At 32.5% G+C, this 13,230-nt stretch overlaps 2 protein-coding genes and 1 long non-coding RNA gene across 3 annotated transcripts; 2 read left to right on the top strand and 1 right to left on the bottom strand.

Annotated features, from left to right (window-relative positions):
* Positions 1 to 1,772: 1,772 nt before the first annotated feature.
* LOC128161649 (uncharacterized) lies at positions 1,773 to 5,542 on the top strand. The gene is made up of 8 exons (XM_052824969.1): positions 1,773 to 2,011; positions 2,519 to 2,622; positions 2,852 to 2,994; positions 3,434 to 3,749; positions 3,978 to 4,117; positions 4,368 to 4,571; positions 4,866 to 5,088; positions 5,424 to 5,542. Exons 1-7 carry the CDS (start codon positions 1,838 to 1,840, stop codon positions 5,081 to 5,083), a joined length of 1,299 nt encoding a protein of 432 aa, XP_052680929.1. The 5' UTR covers positions 1,773 to 1,837; the 3' UTR covers positions 5,084 to 5,088; positions 5,424 to 5,542.
* Positions 5,163 to 7,715, bottom strand: LOC128160731 (uncharacterized). Its single transcript, XM_052824076.1, has 6 exons — positions 7,708 to 7,715; positions 7,181 to 7,318; positions 6,870 to 7,009; positions 6,480 to 6,586; positions 5,291 to 6,109; positions 5,163 to 5,168 (listed from the first exon to the last, which is right to left on the bottom strand). Exons 1-6 carry the CDS (start codon positions 7,713 to 7,715, stop codon positions 5,163 to 5,165), a joined length of 1,218 nt encoding a protein of 405 aa, XP_052680036.1.
* A 2,541-nt stretch (positions 7,716 to 10,256) lies between these two features.
* LOC128159128 (uncharacterized) lies at positions 10,257 to 12,527 on the top strand. The gene is made up of 3 exons (XR_008240119.1): positions 10,257 to 10,300; positions 11,024 to 11,098; positions 12,399 to 12,527. It is a non-coding gene; the product is annotated as an uncharacterized LOC128159128 (long non-coding RNA).
* Positions 12,528 to 13,230: the final 703 nt, after the last annotated feature.

Genomic DNA, 13,230 nt, shown 5'->3' with positions numbered 1-13,230 from the left:
GGAATCTAAACAAACTGCATGTCTGCTTTCCGCCAGTGCGATGCGTACAACCGATTGCGAAACAATACACCATTGCACAGGAATGTTACTACGAACGCTGATGTACCCGGAAGTTGGAAAACGAAAGTGAAAGTAAACGAGACTTACAGACCCTATATGGAATTTAAAGAATAGAAATTGGTTTGTGTATTCATATAAGCATTAACAGTTTTAAAAAATAGAGCAGTTGTTATTTATAGAAAATGGACGGTGAAAAAGATTCATCCAATATTTTCTATAATAGAAAAAATACATGAGTTATGATTTTTTCTTAGCGGGGGGTATCAATTGTGATGTTGCTCACAGTACCTCTAGTTTTTTTTTTTTACAAACAGGTTATTTTACAGTGTGTAGTTCAACCATTTAGAAGTCATGCAATTTGAATGCCTCAATCGGAAAGCAACCGACATTAAATTTCTCGACCGGTATATATACCCCAGTGGCAGTTGAGGAGCGATCGAGAGTAATATTGCGACCAAATGGTGTATGAATTCATGTCACCTCTAATGTGCTTAAATGTATTTTATAACTTTCACTTGACTGTAATTTTTTTTGTATGTCGTATTGTATTCAGTCGTGTTTGTTTTTGCGAAAATTATTAAACAGTTTTTGCTTTAATGATGAGCTCATTGTTATGTTTGACTGAAAATTTACATTGGTTGTAACTGTGTGAACCTACGATAAAAGAAGCTTGGGTCATTTCCAAATGACGTAAATGTCATGACCGTGGTTATTCGGTAAAATGTTGCTATGAAATTAAATCAAGACTGGAATAGTTTTTCAACCACTACACAAGTTTTACTTAACTAGACATTCAGTTGTCTATCTTGAAGGAAAATACTTAACTGGTGTCCACATGAATTTTTAACTTTCTCTAAAACCTTAACCTATGCTATACAAATACCCTGATTTCACCGAAAAGACAAAACTTTTGCCCCTTAAAGACCGCTTACTCTGAGTCTGCAGGGGCTGAAAAATCCCATTGCCCGACGCCTGGAGCTAGTGTATTTTTCAATCGGACAAATACAAAATCAGTATCTGAGGGCAAGGGGTTTTTAACACAACTCATGATTTCGCTTGAATAGAAAGTAGTGTTTGTTTTTATTATATCACTATTAGAATTTGGTGGGACAATAGGGCAAGTGAATTTAGCATAGTCACTTGCTCGAGTGGGTATTTAATTAACATGGTATAAGACATTTTCTCTAAATCCTCAGACGAACAGTACCCATTCCCCTTATTTACGGTTTTTTTTTTGTTTAAAAATTACATGTAACAATAAATCACATTTTCATTCCATGAAGCATACATATTTTCCCTTTTAGCAATATATCTAACTAATATATGCTGCATAAAACAAATCATTGATATCAATACCAATTTTTATGCAAAAAATAAATTTAAAAAAAAAGAGAAAAAGAACACATGTTATCATTACAAAATCAAAGTACTGAAGAACTGACGGGAGTTGATTTTGTCGATGTTTATTTATTTTAAAATCAATGATATGTTATTTTGAATGACAAGTATATGCAGTTTCTAATTTACATGTATGAAGATGAATTATGCACATTTTTATAATATGAATTTTTGTACTTTTTCGACAAGAATGTCGAGAAACCCCCATATGAATCATGTTAAATAATATTTAAAGATAAAATTAATTCAATGAAACTATGTATCAGTAATAGAAATATTTCTCGAAAATTGTATGGATCCAAGCAATAGGGTCTGTAAGTCTCGTCACGTGACTAGCGAGAATTCGCGTGAAAGACAACTTCCGGGTACATGGTTGAGAATGGCGCTTTCAGTTTTGTATTGGGTGAATTACGTTGAGGGGCATACTAAGTTGACAAGGAAGAGCGAGGCTGCGGTGGAGAGCGGGAGAGTTCTACGATTTGTTGTCGACGAACTGCGCGTTATTACTGCATGTGTGCAGGCCTCTATGAGGGACACGTCGTACAAAGTACAGGTAATGTCATGTCAACATTCTTCACTTTTCTAGAACTTTTCTGATGGCGAAGATAATCCAAAGAGCACACTTTTGTTTAGCGAGAGTGTTGTACCTATTGAAAAATAAACAAACCAATGCATTTTATAAAGGCGTGTGGGTTTGCGTAGGTGTGCTCTCGAAAAAGCGACGGGAAAGAGGGGGGGGGGGGGGGGTGAGGTACATGTAATACAGGTTTCTCGTGAATGATCATGCGCGGATCCAGATGGGGAGAGGGGGTGCCTAGACTCCACCTGCAAATTAAAATTTACATAATAAATATGCCTCAGACCCTTCTGTCAAGCTAAATTGTCGGATCCCCCCCCTGGAAAAAAAATCTGGATCTGCGCATGTTAAATGTGTTTATTCACAAAGGCCCTTGAGTTGCATATGCTTTAAAAACCATTTTAACAAATAATGAATGAAAAAATGTTGCAAAGAATATCCAGAGACACATTACAAGCATTAATTTTAATTTGGAATTTGTAGATATTTTTGGATAATGAAGATACAGGAGTGGTAAAAGATGCAACCTGCCAGTGCCCGATGGGACAATACAAGTGCCATCATATTGCTGCAGCACTTTTGTTTGGGTATGTTTACTTTTAAAAATATCAACCCATTATTTTAGTAAACATGTTTTATTTAATTACGAAAATGGATTTAAGGTATGTACAGTGAAAGCTAAAAATATGTTTTAATATTAAAACTTGTCATTTTTAAAAAGAATTGAAAGTATTTTACAAACCATTCAGTATACATAAGAATGATGTGTTCCGTTCATATTTATCTTGATAGAGAAAAGTTTATATTCATTTACAGTTATAAAAGAGCGAGCAAAACCGACGTTAAATGTAGTTGGCTGAAGCATCCAAAGTCAGCACCACCGAAATCTACTGTTACTATGTCTGACCTGTATCCACCAAAGCAACAGGAGTACAAGTATGTATTTATAAATAAACTGCTAGCTAACGAGAGAGAGAGAGAGAGAGAGAGAGAGAGAGAGAGAGAGAGAGAGAGAGAGAGAGAGTTAACAAAGTTAATAACCATATATATATTATATAAGAATATATATTTTTAATGCTAAATTGTTTAGAGCATTGAAAAAAAAAGTAACAGACGAAGACAGATCATTTTTGTATCATCAGCTGGGACAATTGGGGCGCTTCACAGGTTGCCATTCTGTGCATTGGAGATTACTTTTATTTATTTGTTTCAGTTTCCAATTCTATGTTATTGTTGATGTTGCAGTTTGCTGGTTTTGTTTTGAATATTGTTTATCTTGATAATGTCTAACTTTGAAGTAACTTGGTATCTATTGTCATTTACCTGATTATTATTCAAAAATCCAGGTGTCCAAATTAAGAAATTGAAAAAAAAAATCCATATGTAAAATAGTATTCACCACTGCTTTTATCAATACTAATATATATAAAACAAAATGCATTGTAGCTTTACATTGGATTCTTTCTGAGGAGCCAAAGTCTGAGGAAAGTCCAGTACCTTTGATTGAGGACTTACTGATGAGTGAGGGGTACACTAATGCTGAAGACAGTAGAACATGGCTTCGAAAACATCTTATTCTCTCTCCAGAGAAGATAATGGAGGCAGCATTCGCATCAACTGGTCAGAGAGAAAACTCTTTGTGGGCAGCTGTAAGGAAGCTTCGATTTACTGCGTCTAACTTTGGACAAATTATTGGAGCGATTAGACGAAAGAGGTATTTAACACCCCAACACTCCCAAAAAATATTTTAAAATGTCAACAAAATATATTTTTTAAATACAGTGTGATTTTATAACATTTATACTGTACACAAGTATGATCAGGTGCCATGTATGTTATTTTATTTCTATAGCATTGTAGCATTATATAATTTGACTTTGAAAGGTAAATGTATGACTGATTTTGAAACAGTGAATTGTAAGATCTGATTCTTCTTTTGTAGATTGACAGAGTCCCTTAAGAAACGAATCTTAAGTGCCTATAATTTGGAAAGAAGAGCTCCTATTCAGTGGGGTATCACGCATGAGAAAGTGGGTGTTGAGGAATATTGTAAAGCTGGTGCAGTCACCGTTTTGCAGACAGGCAAGTTTTGTGTTATTGTGCTCTATCACAAGATGGGAACCACTTTTGTTTTATATGTGATGTGATGATTGTGATTATCTTAAGAGACTAAACATGAAATGAGAATGTTTTATTTCTGCAATTAGCACAGCTTTAATGTCAATATTATCACTATTCGAAGTCAAATTACAGATATTAATAATTTTACTTTGTTTAGGCTGTTAAACTTTTTTTTTTCATTTGTGTACATACTACTACTTGTGTACTTCAGGAATTTGGCTTCACGAATCAGGTGTTTTGGGTGCATCACCTGATGGCTTTGTCCAAGGAGATTTTCGTAAAACTGACATTGTCCACCTTCAGCAGAACGACCAACCAGCAACTCTACCGACTATCATAGAGGTCAAGTGCCCATTTACAGCTAAGGACAAGACCATAATGGAGGCGTGCTCCTCCGTCAAAGATTTTTTCTTGGGTAGTTAGATAATTTATACAAATCTTATCGTATGCACACTTTGTTATCTTTTTTGCATCACATAATATTATAAAGTAAGGAGAGAATGCATGAAAATGTTAATGTAATGGCATATGTTGCTTATTGAATTAAGTTGTAATGAATTGCATCAACTACACCAAAATCAGTATGAAAGTAGTACATGCAAGACAAATATTAAAATTCTTAATTTGATAAACTTCTTTATCTTTGACCAAAATTAAATTTACTTATATATATATATATATATATACATCTATATGTGTGTATTTTCAGTTGATAACAATGGAAGTTTGTCGTTAAAGACAACACATGATTACTGGCATCAAATCCAGGGCCAGCTTCACCTGACTGGTACAGAGTGTTGCGATTTAGTGATATGGACAACCAAAGACATGCAGATTGTAAGAATTGTAAAAGACAAGATGTGGGCCCCAAACATTTCTGCCATGATAGACTTTTATTTTATGGTGTTTTTGGAATCACTGAAGTAAATTAGGTTAGTTATATCACTGATGCGATAAGATCATATGATGAACATTCTTAGTTATTAATAAAGAATTTGGTTTTTCTTTACATCTGTAAATAAAAGAACAATACTACTTGTCAAGTTGAAACATTTCTAATATCTTTAATAGCATAATTATTTAAATTTCGTATTTATCTGAAATTTCCTTGAGAAGTGGTGCCTGAATGTTTACGAGACAACAGCATAACTGAAATATTTTAGTAGACATGTGTCGATACTGAGCTGGAATGTGATTAAGATTCTCATAGTTTTTGATGCGCTCATTTGCTCTCTCGACATGAATCCTGGCTTTTCCTATCTTGTAGCATAATGCTGCCTCCTCTTTGGTGAAGTGTGCTTTTTGTGAAAGAAATGGTGGAATATTCAAGGAGACACCAGAAGGAAGTTTGTCGTAGATGTTGAAACCTTTATCGGCTAATATGAGATCTCCGGCTTTTAGCTGCTGCAACACTCCACAGTGATCAACGATGGCTGCATCTGAAGTTGAACCAGGGTACAAGTCAGATGAGAACACAAGTGCACCATTGGGTGAAACACATGTAACTGCCTTGACAGTATGTCTGCTCTTATAACTACTGTAAGACAAGGACTGTGAGTTCATGTCAGATGGCACATCTTGAATAATCTCGGTAGCATCCATAGCTATTCGAGCTGACGCGAACTCTTCAAAGGACTTGGGCATTGATCCTTTGCACTTAATCTGACTTGGAATACCTTTTTCCTTAAGAATGCTGTCAAAGAAGATTTCATGCAAGACTGAAACATAAGTGTTAATGATATTTGACACAGTTGCCCTGCTTGTTGCAAATCGTACCGACAAGTCCAAGTCACGATAATTAAGCCGCAGCTTCATTAATGTTATTAACAATTGGTCCTCAATGGAAAAACAGGTCACAGCCCAACCAGAGTAATAGTTAAACGGTGCCATTCTGTAGAGCATACTGACAACAACTTGAAACACATCAGCTGGGAATGAGGTGTAGAGCAACATCTACAAACAAATTAAGTCTTTTATTTTACGGGCCATTGTCAGTGTTGATAACTGTATGTCCTGACCACCTGTATCCAATTTATTATGTTGTGTACATTTCATATTATTTGTTAAAGGCCACTTCTTTATATGTTAAAGCTTATACATTTCATTATTGTTACATTTTTCTTGTCAGTGTCAAAGCCACATTAAAATGTACTTACATATACAACAAACACAATTTAGTATGCACTGTCATTTTTTATTTATTTTCTTTTTCTAGTATAACAAGTATTTCATTATGCACAAGCATTTAAGTTTAACAATTATAATTCTACAAAATGAAGCATTTAAAATTTTAAATGTCCATGACTCCATTTATGTAACTTACCTTCTCAGTGTCATTTATTATATCTTTGATTGACATTTTGGGTGTTTGTATTTTCATATTTTCAATTTCTTCTTGGAGACTTGCGATCTGATTCTTTAAGATGGACACTGTAATGTGCAATTCATAAGATTCACTCATTTTGATACAAAAATATTTTTAGTTGATCCTCTCATACATTTTAATTTTTCATTTATAATTGATTGTAATTAAAAACATTTTAGTATTCATTGGTTTAGTTTAAAAAAGTGAAGTTTTTCTGATCAGTCTATTTTCTGTTGCAGAGTGTTGTCAATAAAAATTCAGTTGTTTGTGAATTAAACCATCAATATATTTTTTAATGATGTTTATTAATATAAGATCATAATTATGTTTATAGCTATTTTTAATTACCCTCATGTGAATGATCTTGTGTGTCATCATGATGGTCACAGTAATTGTGATCCAGAGCGGGATTATGTCCAACATCTGACCCTGAAGCTGAATCACTTGGCATCTGGTGGGAAATGGAGGATACACTGTCCACTTTCTTTCTAGAAAATTTAATAAATCAGAGAAATATTTAACATTTTACTTTCATATATATAACTTTGTTTGAATCATATAGTACATTTTATTCTTAAAAACTGGTGTAAACTGCAATTATCTTGAATGCAATAATAAATCAATGTTTATCATGCAGTCCTTCTTCTTCACTTTATTACCTTTTAGGTGTGTACACCTCTGGAAAATACCCAACATTTTTGCTATATGCAAAAATGGTAGGTCCAAATTCTTTCTTCCCATCTTTGAAATGACAGCTGCACAACCTGTCATTATTGCTGTACTCTCTGTCTGCTCGTCTGAAAAACGAGCTCAGTATTAGTTATTTGTTTTAAATATCAATAAAACTATATTTTGAATTCAATACAATACTGAAGGCATGTGATATTGAAAATTAGAACTGGTTTTATTTTGAGGGGAAAGTAAAAGGTCCAGAATAACATGGCATTACTGCATTGGTGGGAAATTGTGGGAAGGGGTTTTTAATCTCAACATTGCCAGATAAAAGTATGCAAATCAAATGCTAGGTTTATAGAAACGTTTGACCTGAACATATCCGTCTTAAATTTCTTTAAATACACTCACGATTTGACGAAAAATTGTTTTAATGCATCTTTTTTTCGTGACCTCTAAATAGCACTGAATATAAAGACAATGATGCGTTTTATTTGTAGTTTTTATGACTTACCTGCACATATCTATCCATTTCTTCCTTTCCCTAACATCAGTTGGGAATCTAAACAAACTGCATGTCTGCTTTCCGCCAGTGCGATGCGTACAACCGATTGCGAAACAATACACCATTGCACAGGAATGTTGCTACGAACGCTGATGTACCCGGAAGTTGGAAAACGAAAGTGAAAGTAAACGAGACTTACAGACCCTATATTGAACTCTAGTCTCGTTCAACCAAACGCTCGGCTGACACTGTAAATCTTCGACAAGGATTTACGGAGACAGCCGTGCGTTGAGTTGAACGAGACTATATTGAAATCTGGCGTAGGAATACATACGACTACAAAAAATATTTAAATTGTCCGTACCATTTAAAATCTGACTATTTCAATGTATTTATAAATAAGTTTCCTTGCAAAAACAATGCTTTGGCATACATTACATCGAATTTATCAATTAATTTCAAGAACTAAGTCTTGTCAGCAGCAATGATTTGTGCTGAGGCCAAAACACTGTTTCACTTTCGGTTGTCTGAGTAACTGTATAGGAGAGTTGATTAAAATCAACTCCGAAAAAATGATTATAATTGTCATAAGTATTGTATAAGCGATTAGGTAATGTATGAAACTATTTCGTAAACTTTTTATCTAAGTGAAAAATTATCATTTCATTTATTGCTATTGAACAAGACAGACTTAACTGAGCATTTCTAACTCAATATTACAATAAGTCAACGGGTCTTTAGCAAGGTGGTTGTGTGCACAAATAAACCATGAGTTCTTAATTCTTGATATTTAAAAAAAAATTATAATATTGGTTATTGGTTATTTTGAGAAAAAAAAAACCCTCTATCGCAATTATTTCTTTTAATTTTGACATGTAAGTACAGCTTTGTGATTGGGGGGGGGGGGGGGGGCAAAAAACAACTTACTTCACAAAAATTAAGCAAATCCTCCCACACAATGTTGCAAATGTTGTCAAAAAACACGTATATATTGAAATTTTCCTAATAAACTCGGTAAAAAGCGTTTTTATCTCATTAAAACTGCTGTCTGCTGCAGACAATCAATCTCTTCGCCCAGGAAAAGATAACTCTGTACTTTCGCCATCCGAAAACTCTCGGGACTCTCTATGTTCAGTAATGATATATTGTAAAATTCCGTGAAACATCAATAACAAAACAAAGAAATAAATTATGCATCTGCAGATCTAAACTTGCAGCGGGGGTAGGAGTGAATTTTGAATGATGGACAATCTTATCTTAAAATAAATAAGTAGAATTCAGTTAAAAATTTCAAAATATATCTTTATTTTTTATATAATGCAGATCTGCTGTCACAATGTATATATTTATGATGTATATATTTGTGGTCTTAAAGATAATGATAGGAAATTTGAGAACAATGAATTGTTCGACCTGCTACTGCAATTACTTTATACTGACCACGAGAGCAAGACCATTTGATTTAGAAGAAAAAGACTCGTATAGATTATATTTAGTTAAGGAACATATTTAGTAATTTTAGAATGAACAATTAATGATGATGAAAATGTATTGACACAGTATTTAATATTCTTACTCAATGTATAAAAGAAATGTTTAATTTAGTTTAGTAAATTAAGTTTGATTGAAAGCATAGCATTAAAATCACATATCATACATGTATCATTTGATTCTCTTTCGACATACCATAACAAACAATTTATCGTTGTATAAAAAAAGATAAATATTGTCCCAAAAAAGTCAGGGATAGGTTTTGAGTTACATGTAATAATAAAGAATTTTAGCAGATGTTAAGGCAATCATCATTTAAAAAAAAAACAAAAAAAAAAAAAACAGCAAGTGTATTGCGTAGGTATCCATGACAACACCCATTTCGAAACTTGATTTAAATACAAAACATCTTATTATAATTTGAGATGTTAGCTAGATTTAATTAAATTCAATGATATAAATTAACCTAAATATACCAAAGAAGAGACATATTTAGGCTATCTAGTCTTTTGATTTTAACGGAAAGCGACTCCATTTTGTATAAAGGTCTATCATCTAGTGATTTTATTACATTTGAAGTGCTTTTTCGAGCTTTACCGGCCCTTTCTTTTGGAAAATAAATTACATTAGAAATAATTCAAGGTATACAAAAAACAAGCACTTAGCAAATGACTAAAAAATTAATACAATAAATATAAACGTGGTGATTTCATATTTGCGTTTCAGAATCTATACCTTTAAATTAAGACATTAATATGTATAGTAATATTTCCCGCGCTTGCCCGGAATACTATCTGGTTTTACTTATAAATTCATTTGCCTTGTGTATGTTAATCGAAATCGTTATTCCGCTGTTTAAGTCGTACAGTGGGTGAGAATTATACAATTTAAAATCGCCTTATAACACTAAGCTTGAGATAAATGTTGTGCCTCTTGTAAAAATCACGATTCAAAAAGCAGGAAGGAAAGGTTTTGGCGAGATAAACACAATTAATGGCATACAGATATTATGATTAAAACTATGATGTAACCCTGCTTTAATCAAATATAAATATTGATTTTATACTGCCAAATAGAACAACAACAACTTGTGGAATGGCACCCAACGCTTGTAAGTTTGACACGTAGTTCTTTCTATTAAATAAGTGCTTTTTTTTAAATAATAATTCATGTAAGTTGTGAAAAATTGCCTGTGGTTATAACGAGCATTAGGTCGTTTAAGAAATGGAGTTCATACTATCAAATCACTTATTTCGAAGAATATGTTGATTCGAACTCGCAGAAAATTTAGAAAGGTTTCATGAACATAATGTAAATCAAAGTACTGGCGGGAATTGATTTTATTGATTATTATTTATTTCAAACTCAAAAATGTGTAATTTTGCATGGCACTTTATATGCCCTTTATATAAGCATTGGAATTATGTGATGTTTCGAAACATTTAGAAGTTCTCATGAGCAATTGAGGTCATTACAAAAGAAATCTTACAAATCGCATTAATAATAACACATTGCAAAAATAAAAGCGGCATGTTTTCATACTACATGTATTAAAATTGCATTCTAACCTTTAATCAAAAATAATTGTAGTTCTTTATCTTTATACCCATTTTTTTTTTTTGGATTAGAAAATTAAAAAAAATTCCATGTAATCCGAGACTGTATGAATTAGTATTTAGGTCTCCTATGCCTATGTCAGATATCCAGTGAATTGCCCACGATGAGATAAATTCGACTTGTGTATTTACAAATCCGTTTCTCCTCATTAGTTGAAAGATGATTGCCGTAAATATTCGTTTAAAAATGTCAATAGGAATTATGTAATTTTTTGCAGTCAAAGCACTTTGTTTGGTTATTCATTTCCTAATCAACGAAAGTCATGGGTCTAGCCAACAGGTCCCTGCTTCTTGTAAGTAATCTTAAAAAAATATTAAAATGTTTTTAGTTTTTAATTTTATTTTCCTGGCCATGACAACAGTAAAATGATGATTTTTTACTATCTGAATTTGATCTCTCAAATAAAATCAAATATCTTTTTTAATTTATTCTGAATAAAATAGGGCGATTTTATGTTTGTTTCCTATCGCATTCAAATAAATACCCTGCGTATATCACACTATACTGAGCAAGTGTACAAAACAAGAGCATATGCATACATCTATAAAAGAGCATCACAGATTACTTATTGAAATCAGAAGTCCCATTAGATATAAAAAAAAAAAACCCATCAATTTACTTTAATCTGAATTTCATTTTGTAGATGGCAAGTGGCTGATCAGATGATGTAATCGTAGATTTAATCATGTACTGACTCGATGTCATCGTGTAAACTTACCAGTTTTATTGTGTTTGAAACACAACTTTAACCATTTTTTTTCATACAAAACTTTAAATATAGATTGCATTTGCACATGTTCACATTTTAGAAACTTTTTCGGAAACTAAAACTTTTGACTTTGATGAGCTTTCTTTAATTGAATACACTTTAATACCTATGCACAATATATAATCAAAAAACTTGGGTCAACATTCTTTTTATTTCATTCGAATCAAAGAAATGAAATATGATCTGTAGTTTGTCTGAGAGTCTGATACTTTTTATTTTCAAAAATATCTTCATAATTGAGATTATCTACTGAAAATATCAATTCTAAATCGCCATTGCTGTCACTTTTTGTCAAGAAATCCCCTTAAATCATTGTCTCGCGTTTCAAATAAGTAAAAGTTAACACCCCCTGTACCAAATACAGGTAGATGTTCACCAGCGGCCTTATGTACGGTTAAAGGTGCACTAATTATTGTTGCTATTTATGTTTTTAAAAGATGAAATTTTATTAACAATTGAAGTGTGAAATTAGTTTATATATATATATATAACAACAGATCTGTTGTCAAAGTATTGTGATGTTGTGACTATCTATCATTGTTTGGTGTCAGCTTTCTGCAGCGCTGCAAATACGATGCTGAACAATGTAGGTTGTTGTTAATTGTGATGTAATCATTTATCAAACTTCATCTTATTGCTGTGTAGCAAATACAATCCATGACAACAATAGCAACGTATATATTAAAGGTAACACTGAACAAAACAAATTTTCGCTGAATAGTCTCTGTAAGGGTTAAATAAAATTGTATAAATGCGAAAATGTTGTTTTGTTGTTTTTTTTTATCAAATTTACTTAACAATTTTTCCCTTTGTTTTACAACAGGTATAACAAAATTGAGAAGAAAAAGGGGTGAGGTCTAAAAAGAAATGGCAGGTTCTCCCGGAATTGCAAATTTTCCATACCATGTATTTCGCAAGACTGATTCTAAACTTCAAGTATATGTATTCTTGCAACGGCAATATTATCCTAGTACATGTGTCCTTGCACATGTCTGATATTTGAAAATGCATCAGATAAGTAATGATCTTTATTGTATTCATTTCTGTTAGGATTTCTCTCATTTATTTCTGGATGGATTCAATATTTAACAGGACTTTGCGAAAATAAAGAATTGCTGTAAACAGGCCAATAGCCGACGTTTCTTTTAAAAGCAAAAAACACAAAAACCAACAGTGTCAGAAAGGAACCTCCGGCTATACCAAAATATTACACAGAGAACAATACCTTATCCTTGGAATTTTTAAAACAGTTGCCCGAAACTGAGTTCAGCGAGAAAAGATGAATATTTTTTGATATTATTAATCAAGTTATGAAGAAATCACTGCGCATTTTGTGCAAGTACGCAATCTGCATGAAATAAAAATGAATGATCTATTATATGACTACATGTGCCTAACAGTAGGCTGAAGATGCACTCTGTGTTCCAATATGACGTTTTTAAAGTTTTTTTCATATCAAATTTTCTAAGTTATGATGGTAATCTATGAACTTTTGGGCGTCCAACTGCCTAATGAAATCATTCGCAATGGTATGAACCTGTGCACTAATCGGATCGATGAATCCTTATCAAAAATTAGTTTTTTGAAAAAGTAAAAAAAAAAGTATAACTTATTGCAGCATTAAGTGAATTTAAATTAAATGTTACATCCGATAA

Source organism: Crassostrea angulata, chromosome 8 (assembly GCF_025612915.1).
Source record: "Crassostrea angulata isolate pt1a10 chromosome 8, ASM2561291v2, whole genome shotgun sequence".
NCBI lineage: Eukaryota > Metazoa > Mollusca > Bivalvia > Ostreida > Ostreidae > Magallana > Magallana angulata.
Note: the sequence above shows the minus strand (reverse complement) of the source record. Positions and strands in the feature narration are given on the sequence as shown.